At 45.0% G+C, this 19747-nt stretch overlaps 1 protein-coding gene, 1 non-coding gene and 1 pseudogene across 2 annotated transcripts; 2 read left to right on the top strand and 1 right to left on the bottom strand.

The window, feature by feature from the left end:
- Nucleotides 1–893: 893 nt before the first annotated feature.
- LOC114504354 lies at nt 894–995 on the top strand. The gene has a single exon (XR_003685135.1). It is a non-coding gene; the product is annotated as a U6 spliceosomal RNA (small nuclear RNA).
- A 689-nt stretch (nt 996–1684) lies between these two features.
- On the bottom strand, nt 1685–4049 carry LOC118502248 (annotated as a pseudogene).
- SUMO2 (small ubiquitin like modifier 2) lies at nt 2639–18405 on the top strand. The gene is made up of 5 exons (XM_036009074.1): nt 2639–2751; nt 3730–4264; nt 5887–6018; nt 12218–12289; nt 17754–18405. The coding sequence occupies exons 1-5, from the start codon at nt 2639–2641 to the stop codon at nt 17814–17816; spliced, it is 915 nt and encodes a 304-aa protein (XP_035864967.1). The 3' UTR covers nt 17817–18405.
- Nucleotides 18406–19747: the final 1342 nt, after the last annotated feature.

Genomic DNA, 19747 nt, shown 5'->3' with positions numbered 1-19747 from the left:
TGGGACCTGGCACAGCGCCCAGCACGGTCGCTCCCTGGCACACAGCAGGAGCTCGCTCAACATTACCTGCCAGCTGTGCAATATTGGGTAAGGCACTTAACTGCTTTCAGCCTCGGTTGCAAATAAGTAGCGCACTTGCTTAAAAGATTTTGTGTCAGAAGAAAACGAACTATTATTAACTCCCACCCGGTGCCCAAGGCACGACAGTTGGCTCTCTTCCCCTTTCAGTTCTCGCGCATTTCCTTCCCAACCCGCCCCCCAGCCCCACCAGGTTACATTTGAGTCAGGGAGTTTGCTCCCCAGTGGGAGAGGGCTTTTGCATGTGATAGTTTCAGTTTCTTGATGTGTTCAGTGACTCTCCGAACACTTGTGATGGACAAAACCTCAGAGCTGCGGGAAAGCAGGCACAGTCAGGAACCCAGGAAACCGAATGTGACGGAAGAAGCAGAGGCTTCCAGGAGGAAATGATAAGAAAGACCTAGTTAGATGGTTCACCTGGATTAGCTCTTAGAGGGCTTTGCAGGTCTTTTTTTAAAAAAAAACAAACACATGTTTTAAAAATTTGTTTTCAGAGAGAAGAGAAGGCAGGGAGAGAGAGGGAGAGAGACATCAATGTGTGGTTGCCTCTAGCACATCCCCAAAGGGGACCCAGCCTGCAACCCAGGCATGCACTCCAACTGGGAATCGAACCAGCGACCTTTTGGTTCACAGGCCGGCACTCAATCCACTGAGCCACACCAGGCAGGACAAGGGCTTTGTAGGTCTTACAAGAATTTTGGACTTATATGAGGCAGAGGATTGCCATTGAACCAAGGAATGGCAGAAACTCATTTTGTTGTGATTTTACAACGGTTCGTGTCTCAGACTTCAGTGTGCTAAGAATCACCAGGGATGTGCTCTCTTCGACAGCACGTATGCTAAAATTAGAACACTACAGAGAAGATTAGCATGGTCTCTGAGCAAGGATGACATGCCAAAAAAAAAAAAAAAATCACCAGGGAAGCTTGTTAAAAAGGAGGGAACCCTAGGTCTGTCCAGGTAGCTCTGTTGGCTAGAGCATCGTCCTGATACACCAAGGTTGTAGGTTCAATCCCCAGTCAAGGTACATACAAGAATCAACCAATGAATGATCTACTAAGTTGAACAAATAGATGTTTCTCTCTCCCTATCATCAATAAATAAAAAAAGTTTTAAATGTCATTTAAAAAGGAGGTACCTCCCCTGGCTGGGTCGCTCAGTTGGTTAAAGCTTCATCCCAATACACCAAGATTGCGGGTTTGATCCCCGGTCAGGGTGCATATAAGAATCAACCAATGAGTAAGTACATTAATGAGCAGAACAACAATTTGATGTTTCTTTCTCTCTCCTTTCCTCTCTCTCTAAAATCAACCAATAAAAACAATTTTTTTTTAAAAAAGGAGAGGTACTGGTACCCATGAATATGCATTTATTTTTTAAATTTTTATTTATTTAGCCCTGGCTGGCGTAGTAGCTCAGTGGATTGAGCGCAGGCTGCAAAACCAAAGCATTTCAGGTTCAATTCCCAGTCAGGGCACATGCCTGGGTTGCAGGCCATGGCCCCCAGCAACCGCACATTGATGTTTTTCTCTCTCTCTCTCTCTCTCCCCCTCCCTTCCCTCTCTAAAAATGAATAAATAAAATCTTTAAAAATTATTTATTTATTTATTACTTATTGTCCATTGAGGCATTTTATTTGCACTAATATATCACATCCCTAGAAAAAGAACTTCAGGATTTCCCGTCCTGTGTGCTTTTGTCTTGCTTCTTCGTGGCCCATGACCCTCGCTGCCAGGATGGAAGCAGGTTATTCTGCCATTTTTCTAGATTTTTGAGTTCCACATCGAACCTGGGGCTGGTTCCTCCACCCTTGTTCAACCTGTCTGTGAGGTTCACAACAATTTTCCCAGCTCTGTGGCCATCGAGAATTTCAAACTCGCCAACGTAACCATGCTTCATCATCACAGTTGGAAACCAGACGGTGATTTGGGAGTTTGGCCTAATAAAAACCCAGTGTCTGCTTCTCTTTTCGGCACCGTTGGTATTCTTGAGAGCATCAGCCAGGACCTTCACGAGCGCCTCTACGGTGGCACGGAAAGATGGCGGAAAGAGGACAAGGAGGGGTGAGCACATGAAGACTATGCATTTAAATCAGCGTCCTAGTTGATTCTTATTCACGTCAGGACAGCCCTGGCCGGGTAGCCGCCGGGTAGCCCAGTTGTTTGGAGCAGTGTCCTAGTACCCCCCAGGTGTGGGGTTCAAGTCCTTGGTCTGGGCTCATGCAAGAGACAACCAACGGATTCGCGGATGGGTGGAGCAACAGATCGATGTAGTCCCCCCGCCCCGTAAAGCCAATAAATGAATTTGGAAAAATACCCAGGGTCAAGTGGGACTTACCCTAAAACAAAAAGATCAGTTAGGAGGCAAGTGCAGCAGCCTTGGGGAGAGAGAGCTGACTGGAACTCAGGCGTCCCCTGCCCCCTGATGAACCTTCCTTCTTAAGGTCTAAGGCTTTCTGCTGCCTAACCCGGAGACTGGACAGAGCCTCTTGGCTGGAGAAATATCTGGCAGGGATTTTAGAGCGCAGAGTAGACCAGATTTGGAAGTGGATTGCGCGGGAATGTGCGGAAAGAAGGGAGGAGTCAAGGTCAAGGACGCCCGCTGCCGGGCTTGGAGCAATGTGGTCATGGCGTGCCCTCCCTACGGTGGAGCGGGCCGGCTGGAGAAAGCCAAGTGAGGAATTTTCGTTGAGGTCTGCTGAGCTTGAGGTGGCTTTGGGAAACCCAAGAGGAGACGTTCAGAAGTCAGTTGGATGTATAGGTTGGAAGCAAGCACGGAGAAGGAAAAGGACTAGAAATACAGCGTTGAAAACCATGAACGAAAAGATGGTCATGGAAGTGGGTGAAATCATCCCAGGAGAGAGCATTGAATGATAAAAGAATGGGTCTAGGAAAAACCCAAGGAACACTGAAGGGAAGGGATGAAGGGGGGGAAAGTGCCAAGGAGTCCAAGACAGACCAGGGTCACACAGTCCGAAGTCACAGGGAGGGAGGTCACCGCAGCCACGCGCGGCCAGCACGCCGGACTCGCCCCGTCGGCGGTGACCTTGCAGGGAGCAGCTTTTGAGGCCACGCAGGGACAGCGCCAGATTGCAGCGGGCTGAGGCGTGAGTGGGAGGTGAGGGAGTGGAGACAGCTGGCATGGACATTTTTTCAAGATGCTTGCCCAAGAATGGAGAGAGATACGGTGGCAACTCAGGATGGAAATAGCATTGAGTCCTTTTCTACGCTGGCGGAGTGGAGGAACATACAGGGACAGAGAAAATAATAAAACCTACTGGGAGGAGTTGGGGGACCCCACTGCCCAGAGGCCGGGATCCGTCCTGAAAACGGCAGGGACCCGGCCGACTGGACGGGAAGCTCGATAGCGGGTAGTCCCCTCGGAGGGATTCCCTTTCCCCTTGGAGGCTGGGGCCAGGCCACGCGTCAGCAGCGTGGAGAACGAACATTGTTCCTCGGCCGGCCAAAGTGCAGGATTACCGGGAGTGCGTTAGCAGTCGCCGCACTGAGCAAGGCAGTGGTGGGAAGCGGGTTGAGGCTCAAGGTTTAAAACTCCCAAGACGAGAGGCTGGCTGGGAGGAAGTGTCACGTTCCTCTAACCGTGGGGAAAATGCATTCGGCCCAATGAACAAGAGGGATTTCTTCCCCCTAGAACCTCATGCTGGGGCTATGCTTTAGGTTCCCCCGTCCTCGTGCAGTCAGCGGGCCTTCCCCGGCGTGTGTCTCAGGTCCAGGCCTCAAGCCTCCTCGTCCTCAACGAGGACCAGCTGGAAGCCATTTTGATTAAGCTCCACCACAGAAGGACAATACAGCCCCGCCCAGAGCAGGCGCGCCCCCGCGGCGGGCAGGGTGCGCGTGTCCGCGCCTCTTCCCGCCGGCCTGGCGGGCGCCGGGCCCGGGCCCGGCAGCGCGGGGCGAGGGGGGGCGGGGGTGGTTATGTAAGCGTTGCGCGCTCCCGCGAGGCGGCAGCCAATGGGAAGGCCTGGCGGCTCGTGCTCGCGCACGCAGGGTGGGGGGAGGGAGCGCACAACGTGCGCGCGCCCTCTCCCTCCTCCACCGCTGCCGCCTCCTTCTTCTGCCGCTCCTGGTGCTGCTTGTGTGCTCCTTCGGTGCGGACCTGGTACCTCTTTTGTGAAGCGGCAGCTGAGGAGACTCCGGCGCTCGCCATGGCCGACGAAAAGCCCAAGGTGAGCTCGCCGCCGGCCTCCTCGCCTCGCCGCGCGGCGTGGTCAAGGCGCGGGCCGGGGGGCTGGCCCAAGCCGCCGCGGGCTCCCCGCGCCCGCCCGGGCCCCCCACGGGCCGGCCGCGGTCCAGGCCCGAGCGTTCCGCGCCATTTTCCTCCCTCCCTCTTCCTCCCGCGCCGGAGGAGGCCCCGCGGCCCTCCCCCGCCCCCGGCCGCCTCGGAGTGCGCGCCGGGCGCGAGTAGGGCGGGCGGATCGCGGGCGCTCGCAGGCCAACCGGCTGCGAGCGGGGCTTCTGGGGCCCGGCCCGGCGGGCGCGCGTGAGGAGGGGCGTTAAGGCGCGCAGCGTCCCCACCCTGCGCGGATCCCGCGCGGAGCTTCGGCGGCTTTTGCCGCCGCCTCGGTGGCGGGGAGTCCCCTCCCTCCAGAACTTCCCCCCACGGGGAAGAGAGCCGCGGGCACGGTGGGACCCCTGCCCCGGGCGGCGGCGGCGGCGGCCCGGCGCCGCTTCGGGGCGAATCAATGGGCTGCCGACGGGTTGGAAGCCGGATGCCGGGCGGGCGGGCGGTCGTCAGGGGCCGGGGATTCCCGGGGAGTATTTCCTACTTTAAAGACCTCCGAGTCCCAAGGGGGGATGGGCAGGGGCTTTTCCTGGGGGATTCAAGAACCCCCCAACCTGCGGAGACCATGTGGTTTGGAGAAGTTGCAGGCAGATGCGCGAGCGGAGACTTAGGACGTGTTAGAGACGAGACAAGGCTTAACTTTTCAACGCGGTCTCGACGCCGCGGGAGGCTGTTGCCGTGCGGACCGGGGCACACGCTTCCACCTGGCACGCGGGACTTGTCTTTGGTTTCCTCTGTGACACCCGCTCCTTCCTTTCTGGAGTGACTTGCGGGCGACAGAATTCCTCCGCCCTTGGTTTCGGGGAACTTTCAAATTGGGTCGAAATCTGCAAGGAGGAGTTGGAATAAACTGCATTTGACTCATGTCAACAAAGGGGAGGGGAGAATAGGAGCTCCCAACTAAAAATAAACAGAATGAAGCTGCTAGCAGAGGCGAACGTTAACGGGGGTTCCGACTTTTTACCGCTGCTTCCGAGAGTATCGGGATATTCTAGGGTGTTTTGTTTTTAATGTAGCTTGAGATTTAAGTTATAAACCCGAATTCATTGACTTTAGAGCATTGTAATGAGTTTTGAATTGCAAGGTCTAGATTCCGCCCCCCCCCCCCCCCGCACTGCATTCTGTACTTCAAGTACATTGAAAAGAGAAAGAACGCTCGTTTTTCATCTTTTTAAGGAAAATATTTTGAAAGGGACAAAATAGGCCATTTTGGACAATTCAAGAGAGCGTTGCAGTGAACTGAGTGGGACTCATCGTTTAAAATCGATTGCTGCCTCTGAACTTACTGCGTGAGGTTTCTTTCTGTTTGTGACAGCTCCTTAATACCGTTGCTCGAGGATGTCTCATTTTTTCAGATTGATTTCAGCGGCTGAAAACATCTATATGCTCTTTTATCATACAGAATGAGAAACCTGTTGATTTCTGAAGCAACTTGGGCTGCGGCTGCTTTAAAAGGTGTTTGTTTTTCACATTTTCCAAATTATACTTTTATTTTTCTTTCAACAGGAAGGAGTCAAGACTGAGAACAACGATCATATTAATTTGAAGGTGGCGGGGCAGGATGGTTCTGTGGTGCAGTTTAAGATTAAGAGGCATACACCACTTAGTAAACTAATGAAAGCCTATTGTGAACGACAGGTGAGGAACTGACGTGCACTTTCACTGAATAAAACTGATTTAAATAAAAAACAAACCTTATTTTCATGAAATAGAAGCTAGACTAGCATGATACAATAGACTGACTTTGGCGGGGTGAACATGCACTTATGTCCTCGATCATGCATTTGGTATGCTGATTCTTTGTGGGGGGGAAAAAAAACCCTAGGATGGTTTGGTTAATGTATGATTCTAGTCCTGTTCCACAAGTGCATCGTATTATCCTCAAGATGTGGTTGGTTTCCAAGGGAGTACAAGAAATACAAATGAGTAAGGTAAATGTTCTTGTCAGGCTCTCTTTTGCTCAGGCTCTTTTAAAAAAATACATAATCTTTATATTTTCCCATTACTATTTAGTACCCTTACACCCCTCCCCCCATCCTTTTTTTTTTTTTTTTTTTTTTAATTAAAATTTGACTTAGGTCAAACCATTTTGAGTATTTTAAGCAGTTTGGAAACAATTAAATGTCCACTTAAGAACATTGCCATTTGCCTGAACCCTGCATAGTTTTAATGTTTCCTTTTTACACTAATAATAAGGGTCATGAAATTTAACCTGAGCCCCAAGCATAAACATTTTTATATTAGAGACATTTGCATTTTACTCAGACAATAGTAACTAGGCATCAAGAAGAGGAAGTAGAAGTGAACAGGTGCTGGGAGGTAATTGCAAACTTTAAGACAAAAGAAGCTTCCCTTTGTGATGAGTCTGTAACAATGTAACTTTAAAAATGAATTTTGCAAGTATAACAAAAATTCTGGTACCTAGATCAGTTAATACAGTAAAAACCTGGCAGACGTATTTTTCTTGCTCAACCCTGAATATATAATGTGTACAAGTCGAGAAACTCACTCGTTTAGACTAAAACAACTTGTCTACATTGCAAACTTTCCCCAAAATAACCTCAAAGTAGAATAAGGCTTAAACCTGCAGAAGCTGGGAAGTTGAGTTTGAGTTGAAACTTGATCTTCCTCCATGACATACAAAAGGATTTGAAAGAAACTGAAGGTATAAATTCCTTTTTGAATTTGTAGCTTTATTTATATCTTATAACATAAGAGAATACTGTGCTTATAATTCTTCCATCTTTATACGTCAACTTTTTTTAAAGATTTTATTTTATTTTTAGAGGGGAGAGAGGGAGAAAGGAGGGAAACGTGTGATTTCTTGTGCGCCCCCTAGTGGAGGCTTGGCCTGCAATCCAGGCATGTGCCCTGACTGGGAATCAAACCAGTGACCATTCAGTTCACAACCTGGCACTCAATCCACTGAGCCACACCAGCCAGGGCTTCATACATAAACTTTCTTATAAACCCTGACAAAGAAAGACAAGATCTTCAGTACACTCTTACTTGAATTTTGGTCAAATATCCATAACAATTAGTAAATGTATACTTGTTAATTGAGCTAGATTGTTTTGCATGGCATCTTTAATATTTGAACACTAATTCCCCTTCAGGTTACAGGAGATACTTAAGAGCTAAGCATTTTGTAGAACTTTTAAGTAACCAAACCTTATACCAAATGGAAACTTATCTCTGTTGGTGGTTTTCAGCAAAACTCTTGGAGTATCTTGCTTCAGTTTTCTGTAATTCACTAAATTTTAGCCTTTAAATGGTTTTTTTTCTTTTCCTTTTTTTAAAGGTTTTATTTATTTTTAAAGAGGGGAAGAAAGGAAGAGAAACATCAATGTGTGGTTGCCTCTCACGTGCCCCCTTGCTGGGGACCTGTCCTGCAACCCAGGCATATGCCCTGATTGGGAATCAAACCCGTGACCCCTTGGTTCACATGCCCCTGCTCAGTTCACTGAGCTACACCAGCCAGGGCAGATGGTCATATTTTTTTTTTAAAGATCTTATTCATTTATTTTTAGAGAGGGAAGGGAGAGAGAGAGATATCAATGTGCGGTTGCTAGGGGCCGTGGCCTGCAACCCAGGCATGTACCCTGACTGGGAATCGAACCTGGGACACCTTGGTTTGCAGCCCGCGCTCAATCCACTGAGCTACGCCAGCCAGGGTTTAAGACATCTTATATATATATTTTTAAAGATTTTATTTATTTATTTTTAGAGAGGGAAGGGAGGGAGAAAGAGAGAAACATCCATATGCGGTTGCTGGGGGCTATGGCCTGCAACCCAAGCATGTGCCCTGACTGGGAATCGAACCTGCGATGCTTTGGTTCGCAGCCTGAGCTCAATCCACTGAGCTACACCAGCCAGGGCGACATCTTATATTTCTTATAGAGGCCCTAAAGGATTTTTTTATTTAACTGATAATTACCAGATGCCTACCTGGTGCTGAGGCATTCATTATACTGTACCAGGAAAACAAAAAAGCATAGCACGTCCTCTATTCCAGACTGCCCCTATGGGCGATTGTCCTGTAAGATCATGTTGCTGGGACAGTCAAGAATTTATTGAGGTTTTTCTGCTATGTTAAAATAAATTTGGTGTATTACCCAGTGCAAATACAATTTTCCTTGAATTTTTTCAATTATTAAGCTTATATTTGACTTAACTTGTTTGGGGCCACTCTTAATTTGCACTACAGGAAAAAGCAGCACTGGTAATTCATAAAAAATAATTCCAGTGCTTATCTGGGAATGCAAACATGATTTGAAGATACGGTAATTTCTATTTTCCTCTTAGGAAAAACCATGGAGTTTTGAGTGAGACCAGGTCTGTATTTCAGTTTGAGATGGTTCCTCACATTCCGAGGAAGTTGAAGTATATCCCAATTGGGCTGATTCCCCTCTTGTTAAGTGTAGGTATAGGCTATCAAAACTCTATATTTCTCCAATTTGTATGGCTAGAACTTTTTGATCTCAGATTAAACATGCAACAGAGCACTGATTTTAATCCTAGAAATCTTTTTGTCTGGTGTCCTCCACTCAGTAGATAGCACCGCTCAACATCTGGTGCGGTCACAACCTCGGGGTCATCCTTGGTGGTGCTTCCTGACGCCTAAGCCATTGGCACATTCTGCTCTCTACCTAAACCCGCGCTGTCCAGTATAGTAGCCACAAACCACGGGCGAATGCTACTTGCAATGTGACTAGTTCAAATTGAGATGTGCTATAAAGTGTAACACATGACAGATCTTGAAAATATTGATTATATAGGATTTTTTTTTTAATTTTTTATTTTTAGAGAGAGGGAAACATCCATCAGTTGCCACTTGCGTATCCCCAACTGGAGACCTGGCCTGCTGCCCAGGCACAAGCCCTGACTGGGACTCGAACCAGCGATCTTTGGGTTCACAGGCTGGCTCTCAGTCACACCACTCGGTGCTGAATTAGAATATTTTACTAAAATTTTACATATTTTTAACTTAATGTGGCAGGTAGAAAATTTATAATACATGGTTCATGTATTTCTGTTGGATATTATAGCTAAGCCTTCAGCCATTTTATTCCACTCTTGCTAAGTTTTTATTTTGGAGAGGTCTCTGATTAATTCAAAGAGCTCCTGTTCCCATCACTCAATCCTCTCATTCTCCTCTGTTTTATTTACTTGTTTAATTGCTCACTGTCTGTATTTGTGTCTGCACAACACCCGGAAGCTCCACGGGCACAGGGCCTGGTTCCCCTGGTTCTCTAGAACCTAGACCAGACCTGGCATATCGAACGTGTTCAGTAAGTGCTTAGGAAATGATGGGGAATGTTCAAACTGGTATTTCCAGAGATCGGGTCCTAAGTCAGTTTTTCCTTCATGCGTAGAATTAGGGTTTGCCTACTTGACATCAGCTGCGTAGCCTTCCGCTGACTGATTCAGAGCATTTCCATTCCAGTGTGGGTTTACTCCAACATCTCATGGAGTGTCGGGTGGTTTCAGAGAACACAGGTTTATTGCTTCAGTCTAATTCATTTTTGTGAAATGAGAAAATGGACCCAGAGAGACAAGCTCACCCAACTCTTCCAACAAAACTCTAAAGCTTAGGGATGAGATTTACTGAAAGGAGAAACCCAAGTACTGGTTTAATGTAACTTTGAATTTACATGGTTTATGTAATTTTAGACAAAATTTCTGAATTTTGAACTTGATCACTAGAAAAATCTTTATTGATGAGGAAAAGCATAAAAACAGGTGTGCTGATACATAAATACAATGGGCTTACATTCTGACGCTGCCTCCCCCTCCTCCACTTTGAAAGGCCACACCATTGACATTATGGGCTTACCACTGGATGTAGTGAAGGAGGAACCCAGCATATAGAAGGTGCTTAGTATTCTCTCGGAGCAAGGAGTCTTCAGTGGAGGGTTCATAAATACAATGCCTGAGAACTAATACTTGGCATTGAGTTCTTGGTTGCTTTGTGTAATTGCTAATTAAAACTGAAAGTCACGAGGAATTATGGTGTGGATGTCACCTGCCTGATGGGGGATTACTTGTGTTCCTCAAGACGCCTTAGTCTGAAAGTGGTGTCAAAGGCTAGAGTTTGCAGGAAAGCAGTGTGACCTTCATGACAAAGGTGGTTTTAAAGACATTCAGTAAATCCTTGTTAAGGGAATACAGGCGTCATTCAAGTATTTGTTCGGCACTTTAAATGTTTGTAGTCCTAGGAACTCAGTTCAGTTTTCTCTTAAATATTCATTGAAGTACAGAGTGTGTGTAACAGTAATTACAATTCATAAGTTGAGCATGATCTAGGAGTGACTTTTTGTAAGATGCTTTCTAGAAAGCGGTCTTTCAAGGTAATATATTTACAGTATACCTCCAAAGACACTTTATTTTTATCTTCATTTGGCTGCAGTTACCCTCAGCTTCCCTGCTGTGTTCCGTTCCCCGTTTCCCTACCCCTGTGAGGAAGGTGATGCTTGATAAGTAAAACATTGGAATCCTCTTTTGCAGAAGGGGCACGTTTAGGCTCATTTATTTTCTTAATGCATTTAAAAATTCTCCCTCCTTTTAAAAGATTTTATTTAATTTTTCAAGAGCGGGGAAAGGGAGAGAAACATCAGTTGGCTGCTTCCCACATACACTCTGACTGGGGGCTGAACCTACAACCTCAGTGTGTGCGCACAGCAGGGGTCGAACCAGCGACCTTTTCTTTGCAGGATGACACCCAACCAGCTGAGCCACACTGGTCAGGGTTAAAATTCCCTGTTTATAATCTCTCCCAATTTAGCATTAGGTTAGGTTATTTAAAAAATGTTCATTCAATCTTTAGACAGGGAAAGAGGGAGAGAAACATGAGTGTGTGGTTGCCTCTCGTGTGCCATCAACTGGGAACCTGGTCTGCAACCCAGGCCTGCGCCCTGACTGGGAAAAGAACCAGTGACCCTCTGATTAGCCATCAGTCGCTCAATCCACGGAGCCGCACCAGCCAGGGATAGATTAATTTTTAAATAAAGAATGAAGCAGTGTTAGATGGCTGATACTTTTTTTCCATTTTACTCCATCAGTGTTTAGTATTTACTCTTACTATGAACAAGGAGTACAAGGTGATCAGGACAGTCTGGGTTCCTAGCCTTTAAGCTTATTTTCTTTTTTGAAGATGATCATCGCATTGGTACTAAAAAGGAAATTGAAAAGCAGCTGCTTTCGAGCTATTCCAGGAATATTTTGAGTGGATTGTGGTCTTATGGATGCTTTTAGGACAGTCAACTGCCTTGTGTTCTAGCGGAAATGTCCCGACTTCCCGGGGATAACTCTTGGTGTGCTCAGCCTTGTGTTGAGTCGGGCCAGAGGTCACTTGCGCATGGTGGTGGGAACTGTTAGGATAAAAGTGGAGGCAAAGTGGCTTTTAGGCAAAGTTTTATTTTAATCATTGCACCTTTGTAGGTGACTATAGTTTTCGTTATTAAGGGTATTTTTTCTTTTGGGGAGTTCTTTAACATACATTGAGGAATATTGCTGTATGCATCTTTTTAAATTTCCTTTTAGTATCTTAAATACACTGCTTGACTCAAGGTATGATCTGTTCAAGTTTGGAGTAGCTATGGTCTCAAAAACAGTACAGCTTTTTAAAAGAAGACCTTTATTTAAAAAACATTTTTCCAAAAAAATCAAATATAGTTTAAAGATACAGTGAAAGGCACCCCAAATCTTTTTACCCACATAGAAATATTGGTAACATTGTTGATTATTTAGGTCTCAATATATTCATGGCTAAATATGCCTGTAGTTTTATTTTCCACTGTTTCTTTGCGTTCTTACTGCTGTTAACTCTCTCATCCAGGGTTTGTCAATGAGGCAGATCAGATTCCGATTTGACGGGCAGCCAATCAATGAAACAGACACACCTGCACAGGTAAAAATCTCTTTGTGCTAACCGAAAACAACGTTTTTCTTTTCTTTCCTTTTCTTTCTGTAATTTTCTCAACAGCTTTGTTTATTTGTGAACTTGCAGATGTTCGAGTGTAATTTTTTACCTCATTTCAGGCCTATGTAAAATATGGCCAAAGGGGAACAGAAAGAAATAGGAATAGATTGAGGAAATACCAATAGTTTGAAAATATCTGGTTATCACTTAGTAAAGCTAATAGGTCATTTAATTACTTTAAACCATTTTTTCCAATGTCTGTTTCTTTTGATTTTTTAATTTATTAAACATTTTATTTTTAGAGGGAAAAGGGAGGGAGAAAGAAAGGGGGAAGGAAACATCATGTGCCCTCTAACGGGGACCCGGCCTGCAACGCAGGCGTGTGCCCTACACTGGGAATTGAACTGTAACCATTTGGTTCACAGGCTGGTGCTCAATCCACTGAACCACACCAAGGCAGAAAAATGATTTTTAAGAAGAAACTTAAATTGGAAATTTGAATTAGAGCCCAAGTATTTTTAAAATTTTTTTTATCACCCAGTAAAAACTAGACAGTGATAAATATGGTGTGAGTAAGTAGCACATCAAGATTGTGGTTTTGCTGATAATCTTCAGAAGTTTGAAATGCCTGAGTTATACTTGATGGGAGAATATTTTGAAGAAATTCCCATTTGTGAGTGTCTGAGGAGCAGTTACAGTCCCTGGCCACAAGGAGGGGCTGAACTCTCTTGACGAAAGAGAAAAGGCCGTTCTATCCTTTGAAGGCACTTCAAGTTTCACTGCAAAATTTAACGTTCCAGTAATTTATTTCAGTAACTAGGCTGAAGATCTCTTTTGATTGTTTTAAATAATAAAAAGAATCCATTTTGCTAAACTGTGACAATTAGTATGTATTTTCTTTCTCTTCTTTTTTTTAAACAAAGATTTTTATTTTTTAGAATGAGGGGAAGCAGAGGGAGGGAGAGAAACATCTGTATGAGAGAGAGACATGGATCGGTTGCCTCTTAACACTCCCCCAACTGGGAACCTGGCCCACAACCCAGGCATGTGCCCTGACAGGGAATCGAACTGGTGACCTTGTGGTTGGCAGGCTAGCACTCGTCCACTGAACCACACTGGCCAGGGCTCCTGTTTATTTAATTCTCTTTTATTGATTTGAGAGAGAGAGAGAAAGATAGATTTTTGTTGTTTCACTTATTTATGCATCCATTGGTTGATTTCTTGTATGTATCCTGACCGGGGGGTCAAACCCCCAACCTTGGCGTATTGGGATGAAGCTCTGACCAACCAGTCTACCCTGGCCAGGGCTAGAAATGTATTTTCTGTCTTATGAAGCCCTCATCCACCACCACAAAATAATTCTGCAAATATTAAACTGAGGAGGATTTGTTCAGAACTTCATTATAAAATCTTCCAAAGAATATGGAATTGAACTCATTTTAGTGTTTACAATTTTAGAATGAAATTGATTTGTTAGAATTGTTCTCCCAATATTAAGTTGAAGATTTGTAATAAATTAGTAAGTCTTATCAGCCGATTTTAATAGTGTAATTATTATGTGCCCATGACTCTATTACTTTCTTCTAGTTACTTAATCCTCATAGCTGAATGCTATTCCATTTTACAAAAGAGGGAATTAAGACTCAGTTATTAATATTTTAGTTCCTTAGCTCTACTTTGAGTATATTTCAACTTCCTTAAAAAGTTATTTCTTGTCTTTAGGTGTCCAAGTTACTTTACCTACAAAATTAACCAGCTCTTAAAAGAAATGCTGTGATTTTTTTTTTAATAAAGATTTCATTTATTTTAGAGAGAGGGGAAAGGAGGGAGAGAGAGAAAAACATCGCTTGGTTGCCTCTCGCACACCCCCAACTGCGGTCCTGGCCAGCAACCCGGGCATGTTGTGCCCTGACAGGGATTCAAACTGGAAACCTTTTGGTCTGCCGGCCAGAGCTCAATCCACTGAGTCACTACAGCCAGGGCTAGAAAGACATTTTCAAGGGTAATTGTCAGCAAAATAAACCGTTAACAGAGCTTATATACTTTATAGTGTTGCCATATGTACCAAAACCTTTCTATTGTCAACATGGTGGTTTTATGTATAATGTATGAGTAGTGAATCTTGCAAACTTCATTTGTGAATAGCATTTTAAAATTCAAATTAGGTTTTTTAATTAAAATTTTTTTAAAAAATTATTTTTAGACAGGGGACAGGAGAGAGAGAGAGAGAAATATCAATGTGTAGTTGTCTCTCGCACGCCCCCCGACTGGCGTGCAACCCAGGCGTGTGTCCTGACTAGGAATCGAACTGGCGATCCTGTGGTTCACAGGCCATAGCTCCATCCAGGGCTAAATTAGGTGTTTTTAAAAAACCAGTGTTTTCTTATCCATTCCCTTCCCTTACTGCATAGAGGTAAGCACTGTTTTGTGCTCAGGCAAGGATATATTCATTCACAGACAGATACATTTAAAAACACAAATGTTGTTGTCTTTAGCCTAACTCTAGTATCCTAGGGATATTTTTACTTGTGTAAATCTGCTTATTTATTTTCCATTTTTAATTACATTGATTATACTATTAGACTTGTCCTGACTGCCACCCCGCCTTTGCTCCTTTCCACCCAGTACCCCACACCATTGTTCATGTCCATGGGTAATGGGAATTCCTTTGGCTACTCCATTTCCTGTACTGTACTTTATAGGCCATGGTTGTTCTGCAACTACCTATTTATACCTCATAACCCCCTCACCTCTTCACCCATTCCCCCACACCCCCTCCATCTGGCAACCATCAAAATGCTCTCCATATCCATGATTCTGTCTCCGTTCTTGTTTGCGTAGTTTGTCTTTTAGATTCAGTTGTTGATAGATATGTATTTTTCTATTTTATTGTTCATAGGTTTGCTCTTTTTCTTTAAAAAGTCCCTTTAACATTTCATATAATAATGGTTTGGTGGTGATCAACTTCTTTAATTTTTTCTTGCCTGGGAAGCTCTTTATCTGCCCTTTGATTCTAAGTGACAGCTTTGTTGGATAGAGCAATCTTGGCTGTAGGTGCAGGGTCCAGTGGCACAGCCTCCCCTATCACCCATGCTGGGTACTTGAGGTGCGTCCTTCATGTAGGCTGACTGCACCCTCCTCTTGTACCTCTGAACCTTGGCTGCTGTTAGCAGATCAGTGGGAGGGGTCTGCCCAGACCAGTCAGCTGCAGGGACTGGCTGTGACCACTGACCACCCACCTCTGCCCTCCTTGGAGGATCATCTGTGCAGGGGCAGGGTGGTGGTGCTCCGACATAGTCTATAGCTGGTCCGCTGGGTATGCTGCCCTGGGGTTTCCCTGGTGGTGCAGGTCAAGGTCAGCCCCCATTGGTATTCTGTCTAGGGCCAGCCTTCCTGAGCTATAAAACAGTCAGAGATGGCTGCTACCTGGGCTGGCCTTGGAGATCCCCAGGCAAAGCCAAGCTGTGAATCTAGGCTGGCAACTGCAAATGCCGGGCCTGGGGTCACTTAGTAAGAGATATGGGGGGTGCTAGGGTCTCACTGAGACTGGCTGTTGCTTGTTTGAGGGGATTTAGGAAGTTGTGAAGCATGAGCCAAGACCAGCCATTCACATGGGAATGTCACTGTTGAACAGGTTATGTATTGGGTGGGAATCAGTATCTCCAGGGTAGGGCAAACAATGTTAGCAGGGTGGATGGAGTCTGAGATGTGGCACCTGCAGGCTGGTTCTGTGGCTCTGGGGCAAGGCTCAGAAAGGGGACAATAGTCTCTCTCTGCCCACCTTTCTGTCTGGGAGAAAACGGTCCTCCAGCTCCCGCTTTGATGCCAGACACTTCGGTTCCTCCCTGTGTGCCACTGGCGCCTTTCTTTTAAGCCGTTAACCTGGTGCTGGAGCTCGGAGGCGGGGAGGGAGTCTGAGTAAGTCCGTGTATACGTTCTTCGAGGGGAACTGTTTGGGGCTCTAGAAGTCTTTTCCACCAACTCAATCCTGCTGGTTTTTGCAGCCAGGAGTTAACCCTGGGCTGGGGGCCCAGTGTGCGGCTGGGACTCTGTGCTCCTGCGATGTCCTTCCTGATGTTTTATCCACCACACGTGGATGTGGGACCAGCCCATTCCATGTCTCTGCCCCTCCCCCCAGTCTGGATGGGTGTGGCTTCTTTCATTCTGCAGTTGTCAGACTTGCATGCAGCTCAGTTTCTGGTGGTTCTGTTTTCGTTGTAACTCGGATGTGGTCGTGCGAGGACGTGACGCATGTTTACCTATGCCGCCACCTTGACCCAGAGTCCGTCCCTCTGCTTATTCTTCAATAACAGCTATGTGGTATTTCGTGTATAATCGTATCATATTTCTTTGGGTTTCTATTGATACTTAGGTTATTTCCTGTTTTTTGCCCCACGTAAACAACATAGCAGTGAGATCCTTTACATGCGTAACTCTTTAATTTTTAGTAATTGCAGGAGGTGACTGAACTCATAGACATATTGAGGTTTTTTCAAGATTTTATTTATTTTTAGAGGGAAGGGAAAGGAGAAAGAGAGGTAGAGAAAAATCAATTTGAGAAACTTGGATCTGCTGCCTCTTGCATGTGCCTTACTGGGACCTTGTACTTGGTAGGGTGACGCCCAACCAACTAAGCTGCTCTGGTCAGGGCAGACATACTCAGTTTTCAAGTTTTCTATAATCTTCACAAAGAAGACCAAGAAAAGGTTACTTAAACCTAAGTCTGATTCTTAATTAGCCTCTGAGATGTTGAAACTAATGAACATTCGAATTGGGTAAAATTTGTGCAGCTTTTCAGGATATTTAGGTCTGATAATGATACATTTTTTAACAATTATATTTATTGATTTGAGAGAGACACAAATTGTTCCACTGATTGATTCATTGGTTGCTTTTTTTTTTTTTTGGATTTTATTTATTTTTAGAGAGGGAGAGAAACATCAATGTGTGGCTGTCTCCCACACACACCCCCACTGGGGACCTGACCCACAATCCAGGCATGTGCCTTACTTGGGAATCGAATTGGTAACTCTTTGGTTTGCAGGCTGGAGCTCAGTCCACTTAGCCTCACCAGCCAGGGCTGATTGGTTGCTTCTTGTATATACCTTGGTTGGGGATCAAACCCGCAGCCTTGGTGTATCAGGAAAATGTTCCAACCAGCTAAGCTACGTGGCCAGGCTGATAATTATAACTTTTTTTTTTAAGATTTTATTTTAGTTTTAGAGAGGGGAAGGGAGGGATAGCGGGAGAGAAACATCAACGTGTGGTTGCCTCTCAAATGCACCCCACTGGGACCCTGGCCCTCCACTCAGGCATGTGCCTTAACTGGGAATCGAACTGGTGACCCCCTGGTTCACAGGCTCAATTGACTGAGCCACACTAGCCAGGACTATAATTATAACTTTAAGAACTGAATAATCAATGGCTTTCGATTTTTTTCCCTTTATGTTAGTTGGAAATGGAGGATGAAGATACAATTGATGTGTTCCAGCAGCAGACGGGAGGTGTCTACTGAAAAGGGAACCTGCTCCTTCCCTTCAGAACTCTGTTCCTCCAGACCAAGAAGACATTCTCAATTAGAAAACTGCAATTTGGTTCCACCACATCCTGACTACTACAGTATAGTTTCTCTATTCTTTCATTTCCCTGTCCCCATTCCTTTATTGTACATAAAGTAACTGATGTATGTGCACAACCATTTGCATTTTTTTTTTAACTAAATGGCCAACGGTATGTTTTGATTGACATCACATGGAGATGGGATGGGGAAAAATACTGGTTCTGTGAAGATACCCCCTTTCTCCGTTAGTGGCATGCTCATCCAGCTCTTCTCTTTATATTCCAGTAAGTTATTTTGCTCTCGCTCTTTAACAAAAAAAGAACAACATAAAAATTCTTGCATACCTTGTTTGATTGGAGAATTTTAATGTTTTTCATTTATCATTGTAAAACCAAGGACAATTTTATAACTTTTTTGTACGTAGCTGTTACATGTAGGGCAATCTGTCTTTAAGTAGGGATAAATTACTCTAAAAAAATGAATCCTAGGTAGTTTTCCCTTCAAGTCAAGCGTCTTGTTGTTTAAATAAACTTCTTGTTTAAAATGAGCTGTTTTGTTTATTCTGAGGAATATTAAATAGAAAAATTGAAGTTCAGGAAAAGACGTGACAATAATAGGTCTGCTAGAAGTAACATTTCAAGGAAGAAATAAAGCTACTTTTTCTGACTAGCAAAACAAAGAGTAACAAAGCTGTAGAGATGACCGGCAAAGGATGTTTTAGCCTCCTCTTTATTCAAAAAGCTTAGGCATTTCCAAATAGGCAGCTCACCTACCCAAAAAAGGGGGGGTGTCATAATGCGTGGGTTTACTCCCAACATTCTTTTCTTTAACCACTACCTGAGTCAGTGCATGGGGACATGCAGCTTGGGAAACGTTCTGGTTTAGCTAGTTATGCTGATAAATTACTTAATCCTTACAGCTTTTGTTTTGATAAGTAAATGCTCCCTAACCAGAAATAGTCTATTTCTTGCAGCTTTATTTATTTTTAAAAGATTTTATTTATTTATTTACTTTTAGAGAAGGAAGGGAATGAGAGAGAGAGAGAAACACCAATGTGTGGTTGCTGGGGGGCCATGGCCTGCAACCCAGGCATGTACCCTGGCTGGGAATCGAACCTGGGACACTTTGGTTCCCAGCCCGCGCTCAATCCACCGAGCCACACCAGTCCGGGCTATTTCTTACAGCTTTAGATAGGTATTAGAGAGGAGAGAGAGAGAGAAACATCAATGTGTGGTTGCTGGGGGCTGTGGCCTGCAACCCAGTTATGTGGCCTGACTGGGAATCGAACTCGCGACACTGGTTCACAGCCCGCGCTCAATCCACTGGGCAACGCCAGCCAGGGCTGTTAACTGCTGTCTTTGAATTCACATGTATGGGGAAAGGTCACAGCTATAGAACCAATAGACAACATGACAGCAGGAAAGATACAAAAAGATTATCTAATTCTAACCTGTTTTAGAGGTGAAGAAACTGAAATCCAGAGTGTTTTTGTCCCATAGCTAGTCATGTCAAGTGGTCATGAACTTGGGACTGGAGATTGGTTTCCTGGTGCTTATCCCAGCTGAGTTCTCCAGGACGGGTTCTCAAGGGACCGAATGCCCACCCCACCCCCTCCCCACTGATGCCGCCTGTTTGGATCACGTGTCCACGTGTGCTCGTGCCCTGTCAGCCCCATTGTCCCCTTGATTCACGCTGCCTCTGTGGCAGCGTAGTCTTTTCACGTTAGCTGAGCCTGTATAGGACGGTCTTCCCCAGAAACGGGCATTCTGTAGGCATTTTGGCTCTGTTATATATGAGTTCATCTTGAGTCAAGTGAGCTTTCACTTTGCTACCAACCTAGTCTTACAATCTATAACGTAAGACTGCGGGAAGCCTGCCCCCGTGAG

Source organism: Phyllostomus discolor, chromosome 8, assembly GCF_004126475.2.
Source record: "Phyllostomus discolor isolate MPI-MPIP mPhyDis1 chromosome 8, mPhyDis1.pri.v3, whole genome shotgun sequence".
NCBI classification, from domain to species: Eukaryota; Metazoa; Chordata; class Mammalia; order Chiroptera; family Phyllostomidae; genus Phyllostomus; species Phyllostomus discolor.
The sequence above is the reverse complement of the archived record's forward strand: the minus strand, read 5'-3'. Positions and strand labels throughout refer to the sequence as shown.

What these genes read in the sequence shown, in the direction of transcription:
- SUMO2 (XM_036009074.1), top strand. Translation starts at nt 2,639, where the DNA reads ATGTGCGGAAAGAAGGGAGGAGTCAAGGTCAAGGACGCCCGCTGCCGG. An exon ending in GGCCGGCTGGAGAAAGCCAA is followed by an intron (nt 2,752 to 3,729) that starts GTGAGGAATTTT and finishes TCTTCCCCCTAG; the next exon opens with AACCTCATGCTGGGGCTATG. An exon ending in TGGCCGACGAAAAGCCCAAG is followed by an intron (nt 4,265 to 5,886) that starts GTGAGCTCGCCG and finishes TTCTTTCAACAG; the next exon opens with GAAGGAGTCAAGACTGAGAA.